Source organism: Lepus europaeus, chromosome 19 (assembly GCF_033115175.1).
Source record: "Lepus europaeus isolate LE1 chromosome 19, mLepTim1.pri, whole genome shotgun sequence".
NCBI lineage: Eukaryota > Metazoa > Chordata > Mammalia > Lagomorpha > Leporidae > Lepus > Lepus europaeus.
Window position 1 is genome coordinate 3,525,048 of NC_084845.1, and position 14,555 is coordinate 3,539,602.

At 63.7% G+C, this 14,555-nt stretch overlaps 1 protein-coding gene across 1 annotated transcript in view; it reads right to left on the reverse strand.

Moving 5' to 3' along the window:
* Positions 1-249: 249 nt before the first annotated feature.
* The window catches only part of LOC133748685 (leukocyte immunoglobulin-like receptor subfamily A member 6), a 34,188-nt gene continuing 19,882 nt past the window's right edge, over positions 250-14,555 (reverse strand). The window contains exons 4-18 of the mRNA XM_062177618.1: positions 11,509-11,793; positions 11,064-11,366; positions 10,427-10,477; positions 9,765-9,887; positions 9,397-9,535; positions 9,282-9,319; positions 9,008-9,063; positions 7,904-7,968; positions 4,003-4,100; positions 3,352-3,639; positions 2,946-3,248; positions 2,521-2,802; positions 2,002-2,301; positions 503-553; positions 250-396 (exon numbers count right to left, since the gene is read on the reverse strand). Coding sequence (XP_062033602.1) covers positions 260-396; positions 503-553; positions 2,002-2,301; positions 2,521-2,802; positions 2,946-3,248; positions 3,352-3,639; positions 4,003-4,100; positions 7,904-7,968; positions 9,008-9,063; positions 9,282-9,319; positions 9,397-9,535; positions 9,765-9,887; positions 10,427-10,477; positions 11,064-11,366; positions 11,509-11,793 — 2,519 coding nt within the window. The 3' untranslated portion in view covers positions 250-259. The remainder of the gene's footprint in view (positions 397-502; positions 554-2,001; positions 2,302-2,520; positions 2,803-2,945; positions 3,249-3,351; positions 3,640-4,002; positions 4,101-7,903; positions 7,969-9,007; positions 9,064-9,281; positions 9,320-9,396; positions 9,536-9,764; positions 9,888-10,426; positions 10,478-11,063; positions 11,367-11,508; positions 11,794-14,555) is intronic.

The following is a 14,555-nucleotide window of genomic DNA, read 5'->3' on the forward strand; positions in this document are numbered from 1 at the left end:
CAGCAAGAGGCTCCGTGAGGGCGGAGCAAAGCGGGAGGCGGGTGCGGACCCACATGCGGCCTGCAGGTGGCGCTGTCCCACCGGAGAGCCAGGCGGCCAGGGCACAGCCACAGGGCCGAAGTCCACAGCTGAATGGAGGAAGAGGCCCTGATAGCAGACAGCTCCCTGCACCAGACCCTGGTCCCCACTGTGCCCCAGACTCCCCCTCCCCCGCCCCCAGGGAGCGGCCTCTCTGACCCAGCGCTGTCCTGTCTCCAGGTCACTGCCGGCCTGCAGCCCGGGTCCTTCTCTGGCTATACCAAGCATCCGCCAGCAACAGCCCGAGGCCCAGCAGGACCAAGCCCGCCACGCCTATGCGGATGAGGTTCTCCAGGGAGTGGTCCTGGGGCGCTGGGGCTGGGGGCGTGCACGGAGGGGTCACCGAGGCCGGCCAGACCCAGTCACCCAAGCCCCACCTCCCCGCAGCAGCCTGAGCCCTGGGTCCAGCCTGTAGCTCACTCACCAGCGGGGGAGCCTGGCTGGGGGTGGGAGGGGCTGCTGGGCTCCGGTCCTCCTGAGAACAGGGAGGGGACATGAGGAGGAGGAGACCCCGCCCTCCCCATGACTCAGCACTGAAGACCCGGGCCCATGGCTGGCGGGGGCCATCAGGGGCTCCTGAGTGTCAGACACAGAGGGGCAACGTGGAGGGCAGCCTCCCCTCCCCTCACCTTAGCCTGTGCACCTGCTGCTCCGCCCTCTTTATCTGTGGTCAACTAAGTCTTCATGCACTGGGCCACAACCACAATGGGACATACACACACACACACACTCACACACACACTCACACACACTCTCACACACACACTCACACACAGTCACACACTCACACACGCGCGCAAACACTCAGACACACACACACACTCACATACACTCACACACTCACACACACACTCTCACTCACACATACACACACTCACACACATACACACACTCACACACTCACACACACACTCACACACACACGTGTTCACTGAGTGGCGGTGCTGCCCCTGTGTTCCACAGTCAGGATTCCTAAGTGAGAAGACCAGACACACCAGGTCACCGTGTAGACCAACGGTGACTATGGACAGCTACAAGCACAGAACACCACTCCTGGCGAACATGGACACAGACAGCCAACATCACCGTGGACACTCCGCAGGGACACAGCTATGACGTGCGCACACTGACACAGGCCAGGCTGGGCAGGGATGGCGAAGGGAAATTTCCCTTCCCTCTGGGCTGATGGGAACTTGGTCAGGAAATCAGAGCCCAACCAGGGTCGGGGGAAGGAGGTCCCCACAGTGGCAGAAGCTCCACTGCTGCCCCTCCCACTGAGCTGTTCTTCAGGAGAGTAAAGGGTCCCGACCTCCCTGAGGGGTGTTAGGGGGCGGGGCTTGGGAGCCATGGCACCTGCAGGTCCCCCCCCCCCCCCCCCGCTCCCCGGCCTGAGAGCCCAGAACTTGCACAGGACTGGGCCTGGCTCTCCAGTTCTCTGACCTGAGGCGCAGGGCAGGGAGGGCGCCCCCTGCGTCCAGTGAGAAACAGCACCGTGCCCTGAGCACTGCTGTGCCCCAGGCCCGCGCTGGGTCTCTGCATCCCCACCTGAGCCGCCCCCACCACACAGCCCACACGGCCACCCTGCCCCTCTCCCCAGGGACCTGGACCCGGAGGAGTCCCCGCCAGGGGCCAGTGACCGGGGCTGCACACCTTTGTGTCTAGGGAGTGCCCTCACCCTCGTGGGCTCTGTGAGAGGCCTGTGCACCCAGCCCAGTTCCCATCCCAACTCCAGCGCCCCTGATCCATCCCCCCACTGCCCTCCCAAACCCATTACCACAGAGGGTGACCCGGGCCCCGGGACTGAGACCTCGGCTGCTACCTGCTCCCTGGTGACCTCCCCGGGTCCGCTCCCCAGCCCAGCCCTCTCCTGGGGACAGCCCTGCACTGACCAGGATGACCGCGGGGACATGGCTGGGCCCTCACCTGACACCTCGAGCTGCAGGGGGTCGCTGGGCTGTGACCACAGGTAGGGGTCGGTGCTGTGGGCGCAGTAGCACCTGTAGGTTCCCCCGTGGGCCGAGGTCACAGGACCCAGCATGAAGGTGGCCTGAGCAGCCGTGGCCTGGCCTGGGACACGCAGGCGCTGGGGAGGGGCGCCTGAGCCCACCTTGTGCAGGAGAAAGGTGTCCATCGCCTCCTGGGAGCCACAGCGCAGGGCCACCATCGCTCCCCAGGGCACCGAGGGCCCCGGCTGGGCCTGCAGGGAGGGGTTCCTGTACATTCCTGGGAGAGAGAACGGCGGTGTGGAGGGAGCAGCCCCTCCCTCCCCTCAGCACAGTGTGGGTCTCCTGGGGTCCGTGTCCTCACTTGTTCCCCTCCTCTCTACCAGGGCCATGACCCCACTTGGCCTCTGGTCCAGGACCCACTCTCTGGTTACCACAGCCCCAGGGCACAACCCCGGGCCCAGCCTAGGGCAGGACTGGGCCAGCAGGGGCTCCCCACCTGCAACCAGCACGTCCAGGGGGCCGCTGGGGGCCGACCATGCGTAGGGGCCCTGGAGTCCACCATAGCACCTGTACCGGCCCCCAAGGGAGCCGCTCACAGGGCCCAGTAGGAAGTCAGGGCTGGGCTGCCCGGCAAGGTGCTGGGGGGGCGTGTCCCCCTCAGGCCTGGTCAGTGCGTATCTGTCACAGCTGGGCTCGCAGCGACACCGCAGGGTCAGGTTCTGTCCTGGGAGCAGCAGTGAGGCCGGCAGGGCCGAGAGGGAGGGCTCCCTGTGCAGCCCTGAGAGGGGCACGGAGCAGGGAGGGCAGGCTCAGCCACGCAGCCCGCAGCCAGCAGGGTCTGCAGCTGTTCACGGGCCCGGAGGGGTCAGAGTTCCTGAATCCCCGGCCCCCACCCAGGCTCCCTGGGCACTGGACCCTCACCTGTGACCTGGAGCTCCAGGGGGTCGCTGGGCAGGGACCACACATAGGGCTCGGTTGTGTGAGCACGATAGCACCTAAAGATGCCCCCGTGGGTGCTGTCCACAGGGCCCAGGAGGAAGGTGGCCTGCCACTCCCCAGCCCCCTGGGAGAACCTGGCTTCCGGGCTGTGCTGGGGGCCGGCCCCGCCCTCCTTCAGCAGATGGGCAGTGCCTGCATTATATGAGCCACAGGAGAGGGACACGTTCCCTCCTGACGCCACCACAGGGCTTGGCTGGGCTGACAGAGAGGGCGCCGGGAACATCCCTGCAGGGGAGGGCAGCGCCGTGTTGGGGGGGCTGCCACCCCGTGCACCCCACTTGGCTTCCTTCTGTGAGCTGGAGCCTCTGTGGGCAGGGAATCCCCTTACCTGTCACCACCAGGGTCAGGGGGTCACTGGGCTGGGAGAGGCCAAGCGAGGTCCAGTAAACACAGGAGTACTTCCCTGTGTCGTAGGAGCTCATGGACTGGATGATGGCGAAGCTGGCCTTGTGTCTGGAGTCCTGCTGGGGCCGCGTTTCCCAGGGCTGTAGGCTGTCCTCTTTATGCACACGATAGACCTCAGCCTGCAGAGACCCCTGGCACCAGAGGGTCACAGGGCTCCCCACGGCGACCAGGGGGCCTGGGTCAGCCCCGATGGAGGGCTTGGGGAGGGTCCCTGGAAGGGAATCAGAGCTGCAGATCCCGGGTGCCGCCCCTCCCCGCCCCATTCCCCAGCTCCATTCCCAGGCCCTCCCAGCCATCACCATCAGCCCAGCCCCCCGGGCTCCTTAACCCTGAGCTGCCTGGGCCCCGGGGCTGAGCCAGGTCAGGGGAGGACTCACCAGCCTGTGCCCCATCCCCTGGCGCCCGGCACAGCCCTGGAAGAGAGGTCCCCGTGAGAGCTGCTCCCCACTCCCCACCCCTGCAGAGACGCCCAGGCCTGCCCTGGTCCTCTGAGCCCTGGGGTCCCAGCTGGGGCAGGGCGCTGTCCCCTCCCGCACCTGTGAGGGGTCCCATTCTCCCCGTGTCCCCGGCTCACCCAGGCAGAGGAGGGCAGTGAGGGCTGGGGTCTGGGCCCCGCCGCCCATGGTCCCTGTGGAGCAGAGCAGCTGTGAGGGGCACAGGCCCAGAGCCCGGCTGGAGATGAGCGGGGAGACGTCACGGGTTCCTCATCTGGGGCCTCACAGGAAGGGAGCAGCCCCTCCCCGACCTCCCCCTGCTGTCCCTGAGGACAGGGCCCAGGACACAGCGGGCTCTGGGGACAGCTAGGACCAGGCCCCCGCCTCCTCTGCCCCCTGCGCTGTGCCTGCCCGGCCTCCCTCCCCTGCTCCAGCCCCACCCAGGGGGGAGCCCTTCGTGGGCCAGGCCCAGGAGCTGCCCGGTTAGGGTTCTCGGTTCTCCCTACACAAACCGGGTGGCCCGAGGCAGGCACTTCCCTTTCCTGAGCTGTGGAGTGCAGGTGTGGGGGCTGGGGCGGGGGGAGGGGGTGTTGGAGGGGGGCTGGATCCCGTGGGGAGGTGATGGAATCTTCCGGGCCTCCTGGAGCTGCAGGGAGCAGATGAAGAAGGCAGACGCTGCAGGGAGTGGCTGAGAGGCAGCCCAGCTGTGGCTGTGGCAGGTGCAGGAGGGCCCACATGGGGACCTGGCCTTGGGGTGGGGTCCTGTGGGGCCTGGCGAGCAGCTGTGAGGGAGGGAGGGTGGGGGCAGAGACCCCGAGCTCCCCCGGGAACTGAGAGCATGGGGGCGCCGAGGGCAGCCGTCCTGTGCCGCACACCCTGTGCCGGGTTTCTGGGTGAGGGAGGGGACTGGGAGGACAGCAGGGGCAGGTGTCTGTCCCCAGAGGGGCAGCCCCGCCCCCTCGCCAGGCTCCTCCTCTGGGCTCCTGCGCTGATCCCTCTGTGTGGGGCCGGGGGTCCCCAGCACCCATGGCCCCAGCACTTCCGCCCTGGACGTGGGAGCACACGGGTGGGGGTGGCCGTGGGGCCCGGGTCTGCTGCGTTGGGGGTCCAGGAGCGGCCGTGCGGGGCAGGGCCCTGTGAGGCCCGGGCAGGGGTGGGGCCCCTGCAGGCACCTCTGCCTGGCCAGGAGGTCCCGGTGCGCGGCCCAGGATGGGGGAGCCCGGACGCCGCCCCCAGCGGACGCCGCCCCCTCGCCCTCGGCCACAGCTTCCCCGGACCCCGACCACCCGCTGCGGGCCTGAGCCTCACAGGACCCTGCCCCGCCCCCCCCCCTGCCCGGCCCTGACCCGGGGAGGCGCCCTACTCCGCTCCCCCACACACCGCCTCTGCCCTGAGCCTCAGCTCCCCTGTGTGGGCGGGAAACGGACTCTCCCTGAGGCCCCTCGCGCTACTGCACAACGAGGAACACACAGGACTGCGCAGGCGCAGAACGACACGTGACTGCGCAGGCGCACACTTACACAGGACTGCGCAGGCGCACACTCACACAGGACTGCGCAGGCGCACACTTACACAGGACTGCGCAGGCGCACACCGACATGCGGCGCTCAGACGCTGCTGAGGGGATGCGCGCGTGGTTGCCGCTGTCTTCATGGAGGACGAGTGCGGGTCCTTGTACGAGATATGAGCCTGACTGCTGCTCCGCGCGGCCCTGCAAGTCCTCGCCAGAGCAGGTGGGCGACAAGAAGCCACAGAAAGCGTCCGAATTGGGAAGGAAGAAGCCACGTCGGCTCTTTTTGCTGATGACGTCATCTTACCTAAGACAACCTCTCTTTGCTGATGACGTCATGTTACCGAAAGAGGACCCAGCGTCTCAACCAGAAACTGCCCTCGCTGGTCACCGTCAGGTCGCAGGACCGCGGTCCACACACGAACCCCCGTCAGCGCTCCCAGGGAACCCCCACAGCTCCACCAGCAGAGCCCAGACATCCAACACCTGGAGTGGATTCCTGCCGGAAACCAGAGAGCGACGCCTGCAACCTGAGAGTCCTGAGGAAGGGAACTGAGCTGGACAGGGAGTAACGGGAGGTCGGCCGTGGTCAGCGCTGGGAGCCTCAGCACTGTTAGGCCCATCAGTGCTGCCCGGATATCTACAGGTCTGATGGAATTCCTGTCAGGATATGTGTGACGTCCTTCACAGAAACAGAAACCAAAACTCCGGATTTACATGGAACCACAAAGCCCCAGATATTAAAACCACCCTGAGACCACAGCCCCAAGCCGAGGTGTCTCACAGTCTGATTCCGGACACACGACACAGCTGCGGTGTCCACACGGCATGGCAGCAAATAAAAACACACGGGTCAGGGAACAGCAGGGAGAACGCAGACGGACGGTCACGTGTTACAGTCTACTGACTTCTACAAGGGCTCCGAGAACACTGGGAAAGGAGAGGATCGGCAGTGTGCTTTGAACACTGTTTCCATCTGCAGAAGACAGAATGAGAGCCCTGGCTCATCGTGTGTGCAAAGTCATGTCAACATCCAGGACACATGAACAGAAGCCCCAAAACTGTGAAACTAAATGAAGAAATTTAAGGGAAGCACTTCTGATCATTTAGGAAAAGATTATTTTGGGGGGATACACCTTAAAAACACAAGCAAAAAAAAGTGAAAGTTGGTCATTGGGAGTTGTCAAACTAAGAAACTTCTGTCCATCAGGGAAGCAATCAACAGAGCAGAGACAACCTGAAGAGTGGGAGAACGTATTTTCACATTATTCATCCGACCAGGGATTCATTTTCAGAGTGAATAAAGAATTGAAACAGCAAACACAGAGACAACCTGATTCAAAAATGGATGCATGACATCAGTAGATGCCTCCCATACGAGGATACAGAGAGGAGCAACGAGTGTATGAAGATGTACTCAACAGCACCAGTTGTCAGGAATGGACATCCAGTCCACAGTTACTGCCTCACACACACGGTCATCATCAAGAGAGGAAAGAGAGTCAGTGCTGGTGAGGATCTGGAGAGAAGGCAATCCCGAACACTGCTGGCAGAACGGCAGCACAGGTGTTCTGGAAAACAACATGGTGGTTGGGGCTAGTGATTGCTGTTAGTGCTGCCAGAGCTAACCTTCTCCTCTGTCGCGGTCTGCTTGTCCTCACAGGTGTTGCCACTATCAACGTTTCCTTCTGTGTGCTCTCATGGGGTATAACTTAGTATTCTTTTTAAAAACTCTTGTTCTGACCCTATGTTCATTGGATTTCTTGGTCTTTTTTCTTTTCTAATGTATCCATTGGTAGTTCTTGAATACCCAGGTTCACAGTTTCACATGTAATGCTAACATCCTCACTCACCTGAAAACATGGTCTGGGGCTGGGGCGTAGTGGGTTAAGCCACCGAAAGCAGTGCCACATCCCATGTGGGCGCCGGTTTGAGACTCGGCTACTCCACCTTCCACCCAGCTCTCTGCTATGGCCTGGGAAGGCAATAGAAGATGGCCCAAGTCCTTGGGCCCCTGCACCCATGTGGGAGACCAAGGAAGAAGCTCCTGGCTCCTGGCTTTGGATTGACACAGCTCCAGCTGCTGCAACCAACTGGGGAGTGAACCAGCAGATGGAAGACCTCTCTCTCTCTCTCTCTCTCTCTCTCTCTCTCTCTCTCTCTGTCTCTGTCTCTCCTCTCTGTGTGTAACTCTTTCAAATAAATAAATAAATCTTAAAAACAAAACATGGTCTCACTCTGTTTTCTCATATTTGACACTTATGGTTGAGAACCCTCTTGCTTTATTTCCAAAACAGAGACATGAGTTATCTGTGGCCGCAGAATCACGTGTGTCCCAGGGTTCCCCATCTCTCCTGCTGCTCTCCACGATGGGTCCAGGCTGGCCAGGGTCCTAACTTGGTGTCCCCCGGGGCAGCTCCTGTGCCCTCCGTGCAGTGAGGGGTCGGGGTCCTTCCTGGCAGGGGTCCAGAGCAGTGAACTCGCTGGGCTCAGGCAGGGCTCTACGGGCAGGAAGCTTGGCAGCTGCCTACTGTGTGGGCGTCAGACTGCACAGCTGGGCGTAGGTCACGTTCAGGGACGCCTCGGGGGCTACAGCCTGGTGAGGGGAGAGAGAGAGGGAAGCTACACAGCTGGGGGCAGGGCGCCGGTGGGGGGAGAGCACAGGACCCACCTGATGGTGCACCTGCCCGTCCACGGGGGCTGCAGCCTCGGGAGTGGAGAGTGAGAGGGAAGCTACACAGCTGGGGGCAGGGCACTGGGTTGGGGGAAGGCCGGGACCCAGGTGATGGTGCACCTGCCCGTCCTCTTCTGCTGGCCTGTCCTTCTCCCCTGGCAATCCCCTGTGCGGGTGGGAAGGGGAGAGGTCCCCTCCCCTCTGGAGTCTACAGGGGTTCACCTGGGCATACGTCACTCCCTGGGGGGCTTCACCCTGAGGGCTCTGCTGGGAAAAGACGGGGGGGGGGGGGCCTCCCTGATTCCACTCTCGACCCTTCAGTCAACTTCCCATCGGCAGCCAGAGTGATCACCTTAAAATGTCGACCCCATGTGTGACCCTCTTGGTGCGGTCTTCAGAGGATTCTGAAGTCCTCTGAGGGTCGGACACTGCCCCCTGCAGCTCTGAGCGCAGCCTGACACCGATCCCTGCCCACCTGGCGCAGACACACAGCTCCGCCTCCTCAGAGAGCCAGCTCCGGCTCAGGGCCTTTGCACAGGCTGTGTGGCTCCTCCGCCCCTGAGTGTGGCCCTCACTGCCCCCACACCCCTCCCCTTCCTGGGGTTACTTCCCTCTGCAGCGCCAGCGCTGGGCGTGGTGCGCGGTGTACACGCAATCTTGCCCACGGGTGAGCCCAGGGAGCTGTGGAGGCTTTGCTCACAGCTGTGCCTGCAGCTCCAAATGGAGCCTCATTAAGAGGGGCCCCCGGGGCCCAGGGATGAATGACTGCAGGGAACTGCGGGCCCAGGGGTGCATTAATTCACACCTCCTCCTAGGCCTGGGCCCTAGACAGGGAACCAGGGGCCGGGTGGGAGGGCCAGCGAGCCCGGAGCGGGGAGCTCACTGTGGACACCCGAGCGAGCTGTGCACAGGGACAGAGGCTCCTGCACTAAACGGGGCCGGGGCTCCTTGGAGGCCTCACCTGGCTGCTGACCAGCTCCAGCCTGCGCCCAGGTTGGCTGCCCTTCACGGTGGCATCTGCAGGGGCAAAGCAAGCGGTCATTTCCTGTCCAGGTCCTGGGAGCTCACAGCTCTCCCCTGGCTGCTCCACACGGGGACACTGGGCAACAGGGAGCGGGGATGTCCCCGGGCACAGTGTCAGGTTCACCCTGAGCCCAGGACGCCGCCCATGCTGTCCCCTCCCCAGCTGTCCTGAAACCCTGGCCCCGCCCCCCCAGGCGGCCCCTCCCTCTTACAGAGGTTTTCTTCCTGGGTGGCAGCAGCTGGGCCGGTGCTGGGGAGGACACAGGCGCGTTAGGGGTGAGGGGGGGCCGTGGGCGGGGCAGGCCGGGGTCCTGGGTCAGGACTCACCTCCTGGGCAGGCCTCCGGCCTTTGGCTTGGGCTGCACAGTCCCTGTGGGATGCTGCGCGCCAGCCTCCCTGTGGTCTGGGTGAGACAGACAGGGGGGCTCAGCCCCGGGAGGGTCAGCGTCGGCCCCTGCCCAGGCCCCTGGGGAAGAAGGGACCGTCACACCCATGATGCACACAGATGCTCAGGGGACTGCACGGAGGACAGCGGGAGCCGGACCCCACGCCGCTGCTGATGCTGGAGCTGGGCTGTGCATGCTGGGCCCTGCTCGGGGGTCCGGTTTCCCTGCGGCTGTACCACTGAGCCCACCCTGGGCCGTCCCACAGGGAACCCCCCGCCCCGAGCCCAGGTCACCGCACGCCCTGCTCACCCGACCTCCTGCGCTTGTCCTGACGCCGCTGTCGCAGGAGGAGGAGGAGGAGGAGGAAGAGGCAGAGCAGCAGGAGGAAGGCCGCGGAGACTCCGATCAGAATGGCCATGGAGCTTTGGGGACCTTGGGCGTGAGTGACGTCGTGGAGGGGGGTCACTGCACACCTACTGTGCGCTGGGCAGCTCAGCTCCAGCCCCACACGCTCTGCAACATGCGATTGCCCTTGCCCCTCCCCATTTCCCAGAGGAAGCAGCTGAGGCCCACAGGGGGCGCATCTCCTGCCCCAGGTCACCCGCAGGAAGTGACGGCTGGCGCTGCCCCGGGGAGGCCGATTTCCAGCCTTGTTCTCTGCGATGCCTCTGAGCTGGAGGGGAGGAGCCTGAGGGACCTGGACCATGGCCCTGGCCCTGCCCCGCCGTGGCACTGCCACAGAACTGGGTCCTGGGGCTTCCCGGGGAGGACGCCTCTCCCAGAAGGTCACAGCTGAGATCAGCACTGGATGGACCTCCAGGCTTGGGCAAGCCCCTCCCTCCTTCCTGTGCACCCAGAAACGCAACCCAGATCGGGGAAGGGCTTGTCCACATCACCATCTCCAGAGCTCAACCCAGAGCAGACCCCAGCCCCTGCCTCCCCTGGACCCCTCCCAGCACGGCCCCACTCACCACTCGGTGGGGCGGGCTCTGTGGGGGTGAGTGGCTGACCCTCAGGGCCTCCTGGGGTGAGGACAGGGACAGGGGAGAGGGCTGGGGCTGCCACGCTCCCCACTCAGCCTGCTGGCTCTCTCCCAGGCCAGGCCCCAGCACCCCCTCTGCCCCAGGCCCACCCTCGTCCAGCACAGCCCCGGGACCCCACCAGCGGCACTGCCAGACCTTGGGCCCCGGTCACAGCTGAGCTGAGACAGGAAATAGCGGGTCAGCAAGGAAGCTCATGGGGACACCAACACCCTTTGGACAGAGGTCCCGGGACCCACCTGCTGCTGAGATGGGGCTTGTGGGTGGGGGGCTGGGACTCCCACAGGAGCCTGAGGCTAAGGACAGGAGACAGGTGAGGGTGGGGGCTGCCCCTGGAGCCCCCCACTCCCAAACTCTTCTCCTGCATGTGCCCACAGCCTCCCAGGACCCTCCCTCACCCTGGACCCAGTATTGAGGCCTGGGGGGCAGTGGATGAGCCTCCCCTCTGGCCCATGAGCCTCCTGGATGACCCCCCCAGCGCCCCTCCCTCCCAGCCCCGCCCAGCACTCTCCTGGGCCAGGGCCCCAGGGACCCACTGAGCTCAGGAGGAGGAGGTCGGGGCCCTCACCTGTCACCCCCAGCTCCAGGGCATCACTGGGCTCCGACCACACAGAAGGATTCTCCCTGTAGGAGCCATAGCATCGGAACGCCCACCTGCGGCCGGGAGTCACGGGGCCCACAGGGAACAGGGCCTGGGACTGCCAGCTGGGGCGTAGCTCTGAGCTCCGGGTCCTGGCGGCCGAGGGCGCCCCCTCCTCTGTCAGAATGAACCTGTGGAATCCCAGCTGGGAGCGGCACTGGAGGGTCACACTGCCCCCTGCGGTCACCACGGCGCTGGGCAGGGCCGAGAGGCTGGGCTTGCCGTAGGCTCCTGGGAGAGGAGGAACAGCCGTGTGAGGTGCGGCTCACCCCCCACGGTACTCCCAGGGCTGCACTATGAGAGGGGGACCCCTGGGAGCAGACCCCTCCCTGAGGGCACAGCCTGTGGGGCTGGGACCCTACGTGACCCTCACCTGACACCCACAGCCCCAGGGCGTCACTGGGCTCTGACCAGCCAGCAGCGCTGAGGCAGACACAGCGGTAGCGCCCCACGTACACCTCAGCCATGTGTTGGATGGAGAACTTGGCCTTGTTTCCGGGCTCCAGTGGCATCTGTCTGTCCCAGGGCTCTGGGATTCCCTCTTTATACAGATGGCACTCCTGGGCCTCCAGGGTCCCCTGACACCACAGGGTCCCAGGCCTGCCCAGGGCGATCACAGAGCCTGGCTCAGCCCAGAGGCTGAGTCTGGGGAGGGTCCCTGGAGAGAAACCAGAGGCTGGGTCCCAGGATCACGTCCCCTCGCAGGCCGGGACCCTCCCAGACGCCCTCCTCACCAGACAGGGCTACTGTCCCCACCCCAGCTGCCCGGGGTGGCCCTGTCCCATGGCGGGGACCCGGCACCGTGGGGGCACACTCACCTGCCTGCACTCGGGTCCTGGGGCCCACACACAGTCCTGGAGGAGAGCTCCCTGTGAGAGGTTGGCCCCTGCCCCTGCGCAGGTCCTCTCCTCCCCGGGGCTCCTGAGCCTGGGGTCTCCAGGGAGCAGGGCCTGGCTGGGGGCAGGGCGGGGTCCCTCCCAGACCAGGGGCTCCCCTCCCCGTCTTCCAGTCTCACCCAGGCAGAGCAGGACCACGAGGGCGGGGGGTCATGATATCTCCTCCACCGGCCCTGACACTGCGCCCAGTAGAATGGACACACACTGGGTGTGGATGCTCGGAGACTGGCTCCTCCCAGTCACGAGGCTGTCCCATCAGCAGCCCCACAGGAAGGGGAACCACCACCCCCCACCCCCGGAGCCTGGCCCACATTCCCCCAGGGCTCCGGCTGGGGCGGGCACAGACTCCCTGCAGACTTTTCACACGCTGAGATGGGGCCACCCATCCTGGCCCCCGGGCTCTGCCGGTGTGGTTTAACTCTTTTTTATGCCCCAGTGTCAACAGATAATTATGAAACGTTTGCCACGTGCAGATTCCTCACTTGGAAGGAAGATTGAAACCTCAGTAGGGCCGGCGCCATGGCTTAACAGGCTAATCCTCTGCCTTGCGGCGCCGGCACACAGGGTTCTAGTCCCGGTTGGGGCGCCGGATTCTATCCCTGTTGCCCCTCTTCCAGGCCAGCTCTCTGCTATGGCCCGGGAAGACAGTGGAGGATGGCCCAAGTGCTTGGGCCCTGCACCCCATGGGAGACCAGGAGAAGCACCTGGCTCCTGCCATTGGATCAGCGTTGTGCGCCGGCCGCAGCGGCCATTGGAGGGTGAACCAACGGCAAAAATGGAAGACCTTTCTCTCTGTCTCTCTCTCTCTCACTGTCCACTCTGCCTGTCAAAAAAAAAGAAAAAAAAGAAAGAAAGAAAGAAAGAAACCTCGGGCTTACTGTAGTCAGGTTAGCATGGGTTAGTGACTTCCCGCACACCAGCTCGTGCTGTGCTCCGAGAAGTCTCCTCCAGCTCGCTGGCTGGCGGAACGGTGCAGGTGTGTCCCTCACCACTGCGCGGTCTCCCTGGGCTGGAGTCCCGCTGTGCTGGGGGCCCGAGAAGGCTCCTCCATGTTCCTCATGCAGCTCCTTCGCGTCTGCCTCTCGCTTTGCCTCTTCACCCGCTCCATCTCCATAGTCCAGGCTCCGCGTCCGTCCTCCCTAGCCCCCTCGCTCACCCGGACCCTCCTGCCTTCCTCTTTGACTTCTAAGGCGGCCAACGGTGTTGAACCCATGTCCAGGGTCCTTAGCTCCATCGCATCTGCCGGTCTCTTCCGCGTACGAGGTGACAGATTCACAGGCTCTGGGGATTGGCACGTGGACATGGTGGCAGGGTGGGGAAGGGGGCTCTTTACGCCCTGGAGAACCTCATCAGCCAACTCCCACACAAGCCGCCTGCCCGTCTGATGCCAGGGTGCTGCGGTGTCCCCGTCAGGGCTTTGTTGGTCAGTTGACACCCAGTTCACGACGGGCAGCTCGGGTCCAGAGGTGACCTGGCTACTTGTGGCGCCCAGGCAGCGACAGAGAAGCTGCTGCACAAAGTGAGGTTTATTCTCTGTGGAAACGGTGTGGGCTGGCCAAGTCCACGAGTGCTCCGCGGTGCGTGGAAGCTGCAGGCACTGCGAAGATGCAGAGAGCAGGAGAGGCCATCACAAGCTCGTAGCGGGACAGAGAAGGGGGGCAAAGCTGCAGCTGCTCGGCGGCCGGGCTCCAGTCTCCCACGCCCGATGGACGGCGGCAGTCGGCGATGACGCACTGTGCGTTTCAGAATCACCAGCAGGCACGACTTTGAGTGTGTCCTACCGGAAGAAGAAAAGCGGCCACGACTGAGGTGATAAATGTGCCAGCCGGCCTGGCTGGATCCTTGCACAGCGGCTGCAGGTGTCACAGTCTCACACTGTATCCCAGAAATGCAATTCCCACCTGTCAATCAAAAAACCTCAGTTCTCACCAACAGAAATGCTGAGGTAACACGTCTGTGATTCAGCCCATTTTCAGCCATCCCGCAGCGTACACACACTTCAAAGTCCCCCGTGCTACACCACCAACATGAAAACTTGTGGGAAATGCAATCAGAAGACAAGTTTCAGGGCTGGGTGCTGCGGTGCAGCGGCTCAGTCACCCCCTGCGACACCGGTATCCCGTAGGGTGCTGGTTCCCCCCTGCTAATGCACCTGGGAAGGCAGCAGAGGACGACCTTAGCCTCTGCCACCCACATCGGAGACTTGAATGAAGCTCCCGGCTCAGCCTGGCCCAGCCCTGGCTGTTGTAGCCATCTGGGGAGTGAACCAGCAGATGGAAGAATTGATTGATGGATCACCGATGCTCCATTTAGAACACGTATTACAGAAGAACCAGGTGACACCACGTGGGGATAATGGATGAGCAGGAACATGGTTAATGATTGGCCAATTTGTCTCAGATGCTTGATTCTCAAATATGTATAAAGAAACTTTGGAAGTCACATGCCAGTCAGAAGACGGCGGGATGCTATGTGAGTAGTGAAATCACTTGCGGCTGATTCCGTCGTCACCAACACCTGCGTT